General features: G+C 40.5%; 1 protein-coding gene across 2 annotated transcripts in view; it reads left to right on the top strand.

Moving 5' to 3' along the window:
* TEK (TEK receptor tyrosine kinase) overlaps window positions 1-14,808 on the top strand; it is a 385,575-nt gene that overhangs the window by 261,108 nt on the left and 109,659 nt on the right. For both annotated transcript variants that reach the window (XM_069240727.1, XM_069240736.1), the window contains exon 15: window positions 7,476-7,680. In XM_069240727.1, coding sequence (XP_069096828.1) covers window positions 7,476-7,680 — 205 coding nt within the window. The remainder of the gene's footprint in view (window positions 1-7,475; window positions 7,681-14,808) is intronic.

Genomic DNA, 14,808 nt, shown 5'->3' with positions numbered 1-14,808 from the left:
GTGCTATTTTGACGCACATTAGGCGGAAGACTTATTTTATAATGAAGTTTGAGTGGAGCACCATGGATACCAGGAGAGGGAATCAGTTCCTACCAGGAAATGGAGCTAGACCAAGTTAATGGAGTTCCCATCAATAGGAGCTCCATGATGGATTGAATTGGAACAGTCGTGTACAACACATCCTTTATAGATCTATGCACCCTCACTGCAAGACGTCAACAATACGCTAGCTTGAAATGTGGGCAAACCCTGCTTAGTAGGTCAATATGTGTACTCACAAGTAGACTGAAGCAAGGCCTGCCTGTTAATGCATTGAAGATAGAAATGGCCTCTTTAAGAGTTAACTGGGAATGGAAAATTCTACGGTTTCTGGAGCATGTGATAAATTAATTAAAGAGCCGACCAAAGGAAATTGCTCCACCATGAGGATAGTGAGTCAGAGTGAAATCAACCATTATATTCTCCTTTGGATCTGGAACTTTAGCGAAAATCAGATAATCTTCCATTATTTCTCGGCTGCAAGTAAATCATCAGTCTTCCAAGTTGCCTGAAGGATGAAATCAGGCTCCCCTTCAACTGAGATATATTTGCTGTAAATCATTGCACCTTTTGTGTTTAGACAATTCCTGTGTGGGACTGTACATGAATAAAAATTATATACGCTTTTCAGATATCATCAGTGCTTAATTTGTGCTTGTTGCTTCCGGTACTTATTTTTGAGGGCCGGCACTTCGTTTTCTGCATCAGGCATTTACTGCGAGCAAAAGACAAATAAGGGAAAGGCGGAGGAAGAGAAAACGAAAATGCGTTCAAAGGAAGAGAACAGAAGGCTGCAAGAGTGAGCTGAAGAGGCAGTGTGTGGCTATGAATGGATTAAAGAGGCCCGAGAAGACTTTAGGATTAGGCTGCCTTGATGTTCTGTGTTTGGACATTTAATTGCAGCAGCCACGTGTTTCACAGGAGAGCTTTGGGCACCGGCACGTTTTTATTTACAAATTAAGCACTGGATAACATAAAATGATCACAAAACTGCGCGTAGTTAACTTTGTATGCATTTATCAGTTGCACTGTGCAAAACGCCCCTCAAGGCCATTTCAGAGCAACACTTGAATGATTTTGATACATTGACATGGACAATGTCAGGTGGTGTCTAATGGTGCTATACAGTGACACACATTTTATTTAAAGCGGTGGGTCAATACAGCTCTGTGAAACCTCAAATGATCATGCTTACCATAAACTTCCAGGAGAAGTGGGATACAGCATTCTTCCCCCAAATCACTAAAGTAACATGGTCTAATCTCGGGGGTCTACTGAGTAGATGCTGTAGTGAGGCATTCAATTCTAGAACAGAGGTGGCCTCGACCACAGACTGCACGGTAAGACAGGACATTTCGAAAACCACACAGCTTTGCAACGCCCATAAATGCAGCTGCATTAAAAAGGGGGCGATGTGATCCCAAAGCTTCAGATGAACAATAATTAGCCTGGCAACTTTATTTGGAGCTAACTAAAGAAGGTTCATAGATTATCGATGGGCAGTGGTACACTGTTACCTGTTTACAGTCCCCTCAGGTCCAGCTAAGCAGCGTGCATCCAACACTTGGCAGGGACTTACTCCCTGTTCACTCTCACCACACCATCCAACACTGGGAAGGCCTTTAATCCTTCTGCACACCTACCACACGACCCACTAGGTGCAATTAGCATAGATACAACTTTCATACAATTTCTTAAAAATTAAAGCCATGAAGATAAATGCCCTTAGTGACACAGGGACATTTTTTAAACAGGAGGGTAACAGTCAGCTGTAAATCTCAATCACGATTTGTTTCAAAGAGAATAACATCTTAATTTACTGGAAACAATTTGTGTAGGAAGAATGAATCTACAAATAGTCCTGTCCTTTTTTATGTTGGACCTGGATGTGTGCTTCATGCCAGCATGCATCCTATTGGCTGCTTCAGGGCACAGGGTGTAATATTCTGAACAAAAGAATGTCACAGGGCCATTTCAGTGGAAGAAGATATTAGGAACTACATTAGGTGTATGCCAAAATTTCTTGAGAACAGGTCGGTTTGAAGGGCTTGCAGGAACGGTATATGGTTCACTTGTTTTGAGAAGTCTCTCAAAACCCATCCCAAAGCCTAGCACCCTACAATACTGTGGTGCCGCTGCCAGCTTTTACTCCCTCCTCTCCTGGGACTAGTAGATGGTTGGTAGTGGTAGATCTACCGCCTTGAGTAGGTAGAACAGAATTTTACCCTTGAACAGAATTTTACCCTTGAACTGAATACAGTTGGCCACCAACAGTCAATATATCCTGTGCCAGTTAAGGGGGTGATGCCCTGGCATATCTGCAACTAGAGGATGGCCCTCACTGCCTTTTCGTGCATGTCTTGCAGTTTATTGATTATGTAGTTATGCAGATAAATTGAACTGTTGGAATACAGCAGCAATCAGGTGATAATCACTCTAATTAGTGCCTTGAAATGCCTTGTTTTGCCTTCACAAAGAACTCTCACCTTCATGCATTCTTCACTGGGTGTGAGGTGGAAGGGTGGGGCCAACAACTTGGGCAAATTACTGAAAGTGGCTAGTTGGCTGCTGTTTCAAATGGCACTGTGTCTGTGAGCTTTTTAAAATCCCTTCAGCTTTTTTCATCCTGGTGTACATGCTTAAGACAGTCATGCTTCATTTTGCCTTATGAGCACTTCGCGCTACTGCTAGTGGTCTCATGTACACAACGTATGTACGAATGAGAATGCTGACCCTGTGGAACGCCATAGTACTTTGACTTTAATTTATTGTGACACTGAATGAATTGGACTTGTGTATTTCTGTCTGACAAATCATATAGGTCTATGCTCTTTTTCAGTTGCTTCATAAAAAAATATATAGATTACTGCATCGTAGGTGTTTGGCAGATCTAATTTTATGAGGACAACCAGCCCCTCTGTATAATAATGCAGAGAGTAGTTTGCACTCACTTCTGTTGAGGTGGTTTCTTTGACATGGGGTGGGTGAACCCCAGAAGGACGGACAAAACAAGAAACTCTCTAGTTCCGTACGAGTAAATTCCTCATTATGGGAGGTTGAAAATGGAGCAGAGGTTTCATGCTTTTCACTTCGAAAATGTAGTTTTTTAAAAATAAATAAATAAATACATGACTACTGCAGTTTTAAAGACTGTACAGCATATTTTTATTGACAGAAAATAACCAAAGCAAACTCAGAGGTAATAGCCTTCATCACCATCATCAGACAGGGACCCAGTAGGGATGAGAAACTCTCTAAGATAATTCTCTTGGTTGTTTCTTCTTTAGTGGCACTTCAAAAGTAGGGTAGGCTTTTGTAGAAGAACCCTCTGAATTCATGGCTAGAGAGCTTGGTCCAGAAAGTCATCCATCTTAGCTCGGTTCAACATCTCCTACACATCTTCCAGGCTGCACTCATTGTCACTGGCTTGGCCAATGCTAAACTGAAAGGTAAGAAGCAGGTCACATTCTTCAAAATCTCAGTGTAATTGTTGGGCGCAATTTTCTTAGTGAGGTAATCCAAGACATAGACATTTGAGTCAGGCCTATCATTGAGCAGCGCACATGAGCTCAGATTACATGCCTTCACATCCATGTGAAGGTGGATAGAAAAGACAAACGTCAGTTAAAATTGGATCATATATTCATGTAACAATAGGGTCACATATAATATAATATAATATAATATAAATGAGAGACTTTCCTTGTAGAACTGAACTTGACCTCTTGAAACTTCTACATAACTGTCTCTATGTAAACTACCTGTTTGGTAGAGGTAATTGCTCCTATTTAAAGCTCTCTGACACCTACTTGGGTAATGCTTGTGGTACATAAAACTTCAGCATATATAAATAAATACATGGAGTGGGTTCAGAGTCAACCTCAAACTGATCCCTTTATCCAAACATGCACACAAACATTCTACCTTCCATATTTCACAACATTTCAGCCTCTCAAGATCCCATCCATCTCAACAAGAGCACAAGGCCAATCCTTTATGAGGCATTATGAAGGCATACTTAAGTGCCAAAAAAAAACCTTCAGAGAGTGAGGTGTTGAGTCTTCCTCCTGAATAGCAGAAATACGGATTGATGACCACGCTTGATAATCTTAGTAAGACGACTGAGTCATATAAAGATAACAAACTAAACAAAATGAACCCTGTGTAGACTTTCAGACCTGGGCAAAATGAAGAAGGTTAATTTAATAGTTGATTTATGTATTTATTCAATTAATTATAGCTTGTGTGCAGTGTAGTACAGCACAGGGGTGTCACTATGAACATTCACTACATCTGAACTGGTTGGTTTAATGATTTATATTCAATTGTATAGGCATTTCCTTTTCCTGTATAAGGTGCCTTGTTGATTTAGAGTAGTCACTTCATATTACATAGTTACACGATATACATAAAAATATCCTGGAAAACTGACTCTTTTGATACATAATGCCATTCTGGCAAGAAATATTTATGCAAGGATTGGGACGTGGTATGTTGAAGAAGATGGGTTTTACTAGTTTTACAAAGATGGACTTTGGGTGAGCCCTCTTTATCCATTATAATCTACAATTGTCTTTCACATTTTTGATCCACTCACCTGGAGCTATTGGCTCAGTAAAAGATGGCATCTGCCTGATCACATTTGCACATCTGTCTAAAGAGAAGCACTCTTCAGTGCAAGGTCTGATAGATCAATACTTTTCTCTGCAAGTGCTTTTTTCTTTCAATTCTTCATCTTTATTGTAATAGTCAATTTTGTGTTTCCAAATTATGTCCAGATTACGACAATTCAAAGCCGATAAAAGCTTTCAGTTGCAGCAAGAAGAATCATAATTTTCTGTACTGTGCATTAAAGCTAAAAATCGTTTCTATATTTGTTCTAAGTACAGTACCTGCCTGCTGAGAATCACACGCACTGATCTGATCAAATTATATAAATGTTAATTTCTTTTAACAAAATAAACTTTTCTCAAAAGCCTATGGCTGCCACGCCTAGGCAGCATCTTTTGTTTATTTTTCTATTTTTGTGGCATATTTGCACTAATAAATAAATAAATATTAACCACCACACCAGCTTGTTAAAGCCAGGCCTATTGGCTTTGCTAATGCTTGTTTCTTATGTCTTTAACACGAAGGTCTTGTTACTTGAAAAAAGGGTAGTTTGATATTGGTAATGCTGTAAATGTTTGCGAATTATGGGCTATTAAACGTAGTGCTCTTCTGTCATATGCTGCTTGATGAAAATAGGCCAAGTAAAAGATTTCATACTATGGCTTTGAAGAGCAAAGTATGCACTTATTATTTATCTGCAACTACAGGAATGCAACAGAATTTAATCTATGTTCATATCTTCATATTTGGGGGATGGGGCTCCCCTTCCACAAGAAAGCATGTGAATCTAGAAGTACACAGGATTTAAGTATTGATTCGGCATCTGGCACACTTACTAGTTTTCTAAATCCGATTAATCTTTTGAAAGTTCTAAGGGGTGAGGAAAAACACATTAAACCTTTCTAATCAATTAAAGGTACAAACCATTTGGTCACACATTGAATCTTGGCGCAAAATCTAAATTCAAAAGATTTACTACAAATTTAAAGACAGACTTACATAAATGAGTCTCAAAAACATGCTATGTAAGTACAGATTTACCAAAGGTGAGTTAAAGCTTTGATTCAAGTTAAAGCATACTAACATCAGACATATTAAAACCTCAGTAGCAGCAATACAGAAAATAAGAAACAATATTTGGTGCTCAGAATCCAAGCTTTTATTCTCCAGCCTAACCATTGAATCTATAGAAGTCTAACTACTCTAATAGACTATAGGAAACTATTGTTTCTCTAATTCAAGCCAATAGAAAATGTGTTAGAAAGGTCAGCACTAACAAAACCTCAGTAAAGGCTTCTGAAAAAGAGATTTGTGTAGCATAAAGCCACATCAGCCAAAGCAAAGGGAAAACAGAGGTCTGTACCTCTTTAAGGGCCTGATTTAGGTCTTGGCGGACGTAATACTCTGTCACAAATGTGATGGATATCCAGTCCACCATATTACAATCCCTATAGTATATAATGGGATTGTAATATGGCAGACGGGCTATCTGACACATTTGTGACAGAGTATTTCCCTCCATCAGGCCCTAAGTCTCTAAGAGTCCGCTCTAGTCAAAGGGCAAACGGGATCTAAATATCTAAATGGCTAAAACACTCCTATCCCACCGAAACACAGACAGTTGACATCACTGGCAGTCACTTTCCATGGTCTGTACATGACTGTGAATGGTAACTTCTCATTAGGCTTCCATCTCTTGGTCCAAGCATCAGGATAACCTTGGATTTTTCTCATATTCAAGAATCTAAAGGGGAGTTATTCTTCACAACTCCTCGTTAACACCCCCTGTCCTTGGCAACCTTTCTTCCCATACCCCTTTATCTACAATACGCTTTACTAATAATGAGATTTTCATTAACTGGAGACTTGTGCAAAGTCACCTGCAAATAAAGAAATATGCAGCAAGAGCAAAACTTCCATGCTGAAGATTTAAACACAGAAAAACATTTCAGGCCTTAATTCCAGCCAATTTAACATAGACCTCAATGCACATTCAAATACATGGTTACACATGCATTTCACATAAGTACTATAAATGGGGAATAACCATGAAAATGTCAATTAACTAGATTGCCATAATGCTCCTACATTAAATAATACTGCACACATGTGATTTGCATATAATCTTTCTACATTTCTACTTATGGGTATGCTTCAGCTCACAGCTTTCAACGCCCTTTGTTTGCATTTAAGCATATATATATATACATACACATATATGTCACTGAGTACATTTAATTTCCCCTTCTGGAACGCATAATAGCACAGCCAAGTTATGCTCTCTCAGTATACAAGCCCAGATTTTATATTCAAGTGAGTTAGTGCCACCTGGATTCACATGGCGGAGGTTGTACCTGTCCCTGTCCTTTATACTGCACAGATGAAGTACCCTTCTCACACTGACCCACCTAATTGTCCACTGCAGTGCCCTAAACTGGACCAGCATTCACATTGAAAGGATAGTAAGGAACATTTAGCAAGACCGTGAATATTACTGAACTGACTGTTCTCTCTGGGTTCAATTCATTGTGATATTCTGAAACCAATGCAGTTATTCAAGTTGGCATATGATTTTGTGACAGCACTTAACATTCCAAATAAGTATCACATCGTAAAAAATCTGTACTTTATTTCAAGATACCCTATTCTTCCAAATGATCCATTAAAACATATAAAGCTTCAATCCTGCCAGCTCATTGGCGCTAATGTATAATGTGACCTTGACGTGCTTTGTAGTTTCCATGGTACGCAGGCCTGTTATATCTTTGTAACATGGGTCGATGTTTATGCAAATTACACCCCATCTAATATTTCTGTTTTTACAGCGGGATGAGCCAGCTGTTCAGTATAACTCCGGCAACCACCTCCGGAAGGCCAAAAACAGCCAGGACCCTAAAGTTTACCCTGTCCTGGAGTGGAACGACATCAAGTTTCAAGATGTGATAGGGGAGGGCAACTTTGGGCAAGTTCTTAAAGCACGAATTAAAAAGGACGGGCTAAGGATGGATGCAGCAATCAAAAGAATGAAAGGTTGGTTGTGTTAGTTATAAATTTATTACCAGCATGCTAGGAAAATATATGTTTTGTAGGAAGGTCAATAGATTAAAAAGCTGTTGATGCGAATGGTAATTCAATTATGGGAGATTGGAACTCCAATTTACCAATCTGTTCAATAGATCAATGAGTCACATCAGCATACTGTCACATTAACATCATATCACCTATAAACCTGTCTCCACTGCCTCACACTTCCTGTAACCCTAATCATGACCTTCAAAGTAACCTGAAAGGTCACTCTATCCCTCTTCATAAACCTAGCAATATGCCTCCCAACCCAAAAGTTAACCCTAAACCAAATTCTACCTAATCAATGAACATATACATGTAAAATTAATGGTGACCATTGCACTCTAACTTAGAAACTAGCACTGAACCTAAATTAAATATTACAGTAAAATACATTACATTATATTAAAATAAATGTAAATAAACTATTGAGAAATTAGCAGCATAGCCCACAACACCCTGGAAATAAATAATTTCAATATTTAAGCTGTTTTAAATTAGTTAAAACATTTTTTTTAGGAAAGCCTCTGAACGTTAAGAACATTATTAACTGTAGCACACAATTAAGTAATTTAAATGTGATCAACAAAAAATAGTTAACAGAGTACTACTGAGAGAGGGACTTAGGCTCCATCCACATGTTTGTTTCTCAGAGACAGTATTTGATGGGACCAAAGTTGTGTGCTTCAAATAAAAAGCTTGTATTGCATATTTTTAGTTTGTGGCCATGCTTATATTCCATATAGCAAGACTGCATTGCTTATGGTAGCAAGCCAATGATCACGGCAATAGGCCTGTTCTGTTTATTATGAAATGTTACGGTAAAGGCAGTAGGCCTGGCATATTTATGATAAAAAGAAAAGGTTAACAGCAGTCCTTTTAAAGGTTGGTTGGTATTACTCTGTAAGAAAGAAAGGTAAGCATTTTCTTATATGGAATGTCACAGATTACTGTAGAAGGCACAGGTTTTGGTGGCATTTTGCTGTATTTACCTCATTTGCAAACCATGGATTTAGAAGATTTACTCTGTGAAAGCCTTTGTTACATCCTCATAGCAGAAATGGGAAATGTTACTTACCCACTAGACATCTGTTCATGGCGTGTAATGCTATTGTTTCACATGCTTTGCATAAGTCTGCCATCTGATGTTGGGCTCGGAGTGTTACACGTTGTTTTTCTTCGAAGAAGGTTTTCGAGTCACAGGATCGGGTAACTCCTCCTTTTGGTGATACTGCGCTGGGGCATCGAGTCCTTTGTTAGACGGTTTTCCCGCAGGCGGGTGAAGTAAAGAGTGTATAAATGTATATGTATGTATGCATGTATATTAAAGAACTGAGATGCCCATGTAATGAATATACACATTTACAATATATTGCACTACAACAGCTACAGGCTCCCGGGGAAGAGGGAGGGCACATTTGAATCTACAGCACTACATGCCACGAACAGATGTCTACTGGCTAAGTAACATTTTGTGTTCAATGGCACGTGTAGCTGTAGATACACATGCTTTGCATAGACTGTAAAGCAGTCCCCTCCCAAAGTGAGCAGTGGTTAGCCTGTAAGAGTTGGAGTAGTTTGAAATAGTGTTCTAAGCACTGCCTGTCCACCTTTTGCTTGTTGGTGAGATAACACATCCACACAGAGGTGTTTAGTCTAGACCGTGTGGCAGTTTACATATGTCTGCCATTGGTATAGTCCCTAAGAATGCCATTGAAGCTCTTTTTTTCCTAGTGGAATGTGCTTTAGGAGTTACTGGTAACTGTCTTTTAGCTTTAAGATAGAAGGTTTGAATACACTTCACTATCCATCTGGCTAATCCATTTTTTGAAATAGGATTACCTTTGTGAGGTTCTGAAAATGCCACAAAGAGTTGTTTGGATTATCTGAAATCTTTTGTTCTGTCTATATAGTACTTGAGAGCTCTTGTAACATCAAGGGTGTGAAGAGCTCTTTCAACAACTGAATCTGGCTGTTGAAAGAAGACTGGCAATTCCAAGGTCTGATTGATACGAAAAGGTAAAACTACCTTTGGCAGGAATTTTGGACTTGTTCTAAGAACTAATTTGTCTTTATGGATTTGAAAGAAATGTTCTTCTAAAGTGAATTCTTGAATATCGCTAACTCGTCTTAAAGAAGTGATTGCTACTAAGAAAGCAACCTTCCATGATAGAAACTGTAGAGTACAAGAATGCATGGGTTCAAATAGTGACCCCATAAGCCTTGTGAGTACAATATTAAGTTTCCACACCGGGGCTGAAGGAACTCTGGAGGAACTTTAGGTAGAATAACTATTTTAAGACCTTCCATAAAGGCTTTTATAACAGGAATCCTAAACAGGGAAATACGTTGTCTGTTTTGAAGGTAAGCAGTTATAGCTGTTAAATGAATTCTAATAGATGAATATGCCAGACTTGCTTTTTGTAAGTGTAGCAAATAGCAGACGATATCCTGTACTGAAACTTTAAGTGGATCAATATTTTTGGGTTGACAATAGTAGACAAAACGTTTCCATTTAGCTGCATGACATTGTCTAGTTGTAGGTTTGCGTGCTTCTTTTAGATTATCCATTCAATCAGATGGAAGTTGTAGATAGCCAAGCTCTATGACTTCAGGAGCCAAATCGCCTGGGACTTGGATCTATGATTTGGCCTCTCCTTTGAGTCAACAAATTTGGTCTGTTTGGCAGCTTGTGATGTAGTACTACAGACAGGTCCAATAGTGTGGTGTACCAATGATGACGTGCGCCCATGTGAGAGCTATAAGTATCATAGTGAGTGAGGTTTGTTTCATCTTTATTATCAGAGATGGAATTAGTGGGAGAGGTGGAAAAGCATAAGCAAATATCCCTGACCAACTCATTCATAGAGCATTGCCCTTGGATTGAGAGTGTGGGTACCTGGATGCGAAGCTTTGGCATTTTGCGTTTTCTTTTGTGGCAAAAAGGTCTATTTCTGGGGTTCCCCACATTTGGAGGTATTGTTGAATCACTTGTGGGTGAATTTCCCATTCGTGGACTTGTTGCTGCTTACTGCTTAAGAGGTCTGCTAGTTGACGGTGTATCCCTGGAAGATACTCTGTCACTAATTGATGATTGTGAATCGCCCACTTCCAAATTGTCTGTGCTAAAAGGGACAATTGAGATGATAATACATTGTGCTCATATTAACACTATCTTGTGTGTAATTTGTGTCTGAAAATCTTAGATATTTTTGATGTGCTGGATGTATGGGAATGTGGAAATAAGCATCTTTGAGGTTTAATGCTGTCATGTTATCCTGTTTTTTGTAGTAGAGGAATGCAGTCTTGTAGAGTGACCATATGAAAGTGTTCTGAAAGGATGTATAGATTGAGGGGTATGAGATCTAAAATTGGTCTAAGAGTACGGTTTTGCCTTGGTATCAAGAAGTATAGTGAATATACTCAGGATCCCTGTTGGGATATAGGTACTATCTCTATGGCTTCTTTGAGTAATACTGATTGTACCTCCTGTTTTAATAGAGAGAGATGCTCCTGAGTAAGTCTGTGTGAATGAGGGGGAATGTTTGGTGGAGTAGAGATGAGTTCTAGACAATAGCCATGTTGGATAGTTGATAGAACCCACTGATCTGTGGTGATATTGTACCATTGTGGGTAAACATTTACCAGTGTTCCTCCCACAGGAGATGTATGCGCTCTGCGGATTTATAAGAAGTCACTGCTTTGTTGAGGTAGAGGAACCTCTGGGAGCAGATGATTTACCTTTTTCTCTATAACTAGATCCTTTGTAAGAGCCTCTGAATGAACCTTTGTTATAGAGGTGTGGCCCTTGTTTTTGTTGTGAGTTGGATGGCTCTATGGTTGATGGTTTGAAACCATCCCTAAATTGTGGCCTACGAAAAGTGTCCCTAGTGGGTGTGGTGTATAGTGCACCCATAGCTTTAGCTGTCTTGGAGTCATTTTTATGCATGTCTATGGTGGTATCTATGGTGGTATCGACCTCTGGTCCGAATAAATGCTCCTTATCGAAGGGCATGTTTAATACAGCTTGCTGTATCTCGGGCTTAAATCCTGAAGCTCATATCCATGGAGGTCTCCTGATGATTATGCTGGTCTTGACTCCCCTTGCTGCTGAATCAGTTGCATCAGTAGTGCATCTAATTGTGTTGTTAGAAATAGCCTGACTTGCTACTATTTGTTGCCCCCTTTTTTTTATGTTCCGGTGGAAGATACTGCAGCAAGTCTTCCATCTGATCCCAATGGGCCCTGCCAGGAAAGCCTGGGAATTTGCAATTCTCCAGTGGTTGGCAGCTTGAGTAGCCACTCTTTTACCTGCTGCATTGAATTTTCTACTTTCTATGTCTGGAGGAGGGGCGTCTCCTGTAAACTGACTAGTGGCTTGTTTTCCTGTTGCACTTACCACTATAGAATCAGGTGGTAGTTGTGCCCTAATAAAAACTGGATCAGAGGGTGCAGGTTTGCATTTTTTATCAACCCTGGGTGTAATGATCCTTGCTTTTACATGTTCTTTAAAAATGTCTTCAGGATGTCTAAGCATGCCTCGAAGCATAGGGAGGCACTGGTACTCTTTATGTGTAGATGTTAAAGTATTAAATAGAAAATCGTCCTCAATGGGATCTATATGTAATTGTACCTTATGATATGCAGCTGCCCTGGATATTACTTGATTATAGGCAGTGGGATCTTCAGGGGGAGATGGCCTCTCTGGGTGTAAATCTAGGTCATTAGGGAGAACGGGATCGGGGTCATATATATCCCATGGGTCTACTTCTTCTTGAGGATCACTTAAATCATCCCTATGTGGTGATGCGGATGAAGCCTGTGGAGAGAACTGTGTTGAATGTGTAGGTGAAGTTGGTGGTGGTGGGGTAGAAGAAAGGGAAGCCGAATGTGGTGGTGAAGGCTGGGGTTGTTGCGTATCCTTTTGTTTCTCCTTCTGTTTCAAGAGTTTGATAGGGGGAGGCCAGCGTCCAAAGTCCCTTGAAATGTAAGTTTTCTTTTGATTGTTGGAGGAGGAGAAGCTATGATTCTTCCTGTTTCCTTCTGTATGTGGAGTTTGCACTGTTTAGCATCCATAACCTCTTATATAGGTTGTATTTTAGATGATTCCTCAGTAGTTGCAGAATGTTTACTACTGGCAGTTTTTAATTCTGAAGGTTTCAATACAGAATGCTTGATTGGACCGAAAATGTCAGCTCCGAAAGTGCTGTTTTTTTTTCAGCTCCGATGTGGAAAAATCCAATTTTCGACTCAGTACCAAAACAGATGTAGCAGGCTGTTTGGTATATGCTGAATGCACCTTGGTATTTTTTTTGGTGCTGAACCTGAAGGTTGGTGATCCGAAGGTATTTGTCGGGTCCAACAATGGCCCGAAGGCAGTGGAGGACCAAAGATGAATGCAGAAATCTTTTTAATTGTCTTTGTTTGGTGTGACGAAACTGATGTACTCACGTACCGTGCCGGTGGGATGGATTAACTGTCGACATCAGAATCTCGATCCGAATCCGAATCTTCAATGGAGCCGGCTGCGCGTGTTCTTCTCCAAAGATGTTGGGTGTGTGTTCTGACAACTTGGACGCCATCTCCATTCGATGCGCTCTTCGGTCTCGGAGAGTCTTTTTGGATCAAAACGATATAAAAGTGTCACAGGTCTCTTCTCTGTGTTCCAGAGACAGACACAGATTGCAGACCAAATGCTGATCGGTGTAGGAAAATCTGGCATGACAGCGAGGACAGAACCGAAACGGAGTCCATTCCATCAGTCCAACATTGTTTGACTACAATGTGTCAAAGTAGGCCCATGAAGGGCGAAGTCATCCCTAAGGGCTTGAAATCGACCCAGACGATCGGAATCGGATCGAATATAAGAGTGGAAAATGTGATTGAATCTATACCTACGTTTATAGAAAGTTTGAATAAAGTTCAGAAGATACTGTCCAAGCCCACGGTGAGACACATAAAGTGGTTGTTGCAGCGTACTGTGTTTTGTGAATTTTTCATGTAGCTCAAGCTTTTTCTCTGTTGCAGAGATAAAGCGGCCTGTTGACCCATCTCATGAAAAGTTGCACTGTTATGTGAACCGTCAGAAGCTTGTGCTGACACCCCGTTTGCATGTTGAGTGCATGTATGTGCATTGAGTGTGTAGCTCATATACGGGATTAGGACTCTGTTTGTAGGATAAGTCTGAGTACTGGGGGCAGTGGGATCCATTCTGGATGTCCCTAGATTAGTGTGACACAAGATAGCAGCCTGAAAGCTATATCTGAAAGAGAACTAACCCAAAGTGGTTCTGAAGCCTTAGACAGTGGATCCAGATCTCCTGTCTGGAAATTGTGTCTAAAAGTGTGATCTAAACCACCCTACTTTGTTCCAGTCCCAGGGTCGTTTTGACCAAGGAAAGGATTGCTCCACAAGGTAATGGAATATCTGCTATGCAACCAGGGCTGGGTCTGCAGTCAGTCTCCCGGTGGCACGGGCACATCATCAGAATACGCACTTTCTGTTGGAGGAGCTGAGGTCTGTCTGAAGTGACTTAAAAGCCTGTCTGCTTGCTGAGAGAGGGAAAGAGGGTACCTGACCCTGCAGGATAGCCAACTTTTTTCCTGGTGTGAGGAGCACCCAGAGAAAGCTGTCTTGCCCAGAGAGTTAAGCCAGAAGTAACCAATGGCATGAAGGGGGCCCACTGTTCGCTCTATGATGCTTGCATGTGAACTGCAGAAAGACTTAACCAGAACAAATATCTTGGGTTACCTGGCAGTCTGCCACAGTGGAGAACACCTGGTGCTGCCTTTGGCAATAGTTTAACACCTGATTGGTCTGGAGTACACAACTGCCAAAGAAACACCACTGTGAGGGATTCAGTCTGGAGGCTGCAACTGTTACACCAGAGTGCCTATCAGCAGTCAGCCTGGAGTGCCACTGCCACTGAAGACTAGTGTTGTTCCACAGATCTACTGCATCTATTATCCCGCAAACATCATCTTGAGCAAAGTGCCAGTATGACCCCTGCAGGAGCGGTACCACTACCATGAGGGCGGGAGCCCAGACAGCCCAAAGTGAAACAATAACCACAATGTAAAGTGCAGGGCTTAG

Source organism: Pleurodeles waltl, chromosome 1_2, assembly GCF_031143425.1.
Source record: "Pleurodeles waltl isolate 20211129_DDA chromosome 1_2, aPleWal1.hap1.20221129, whole genome shotgun sequence".
NCBI lineage: Eukaryota > Metazoa > Chordata > Amphibia > Caudata > Salamandridae > Pleurodeles > Pleurodeles waltl.
The sequence above is the reverse complement of the archived record's forward strand: the minus strand, read 5'-3'. Positions and strand labels throughout refer to the sequence as shown.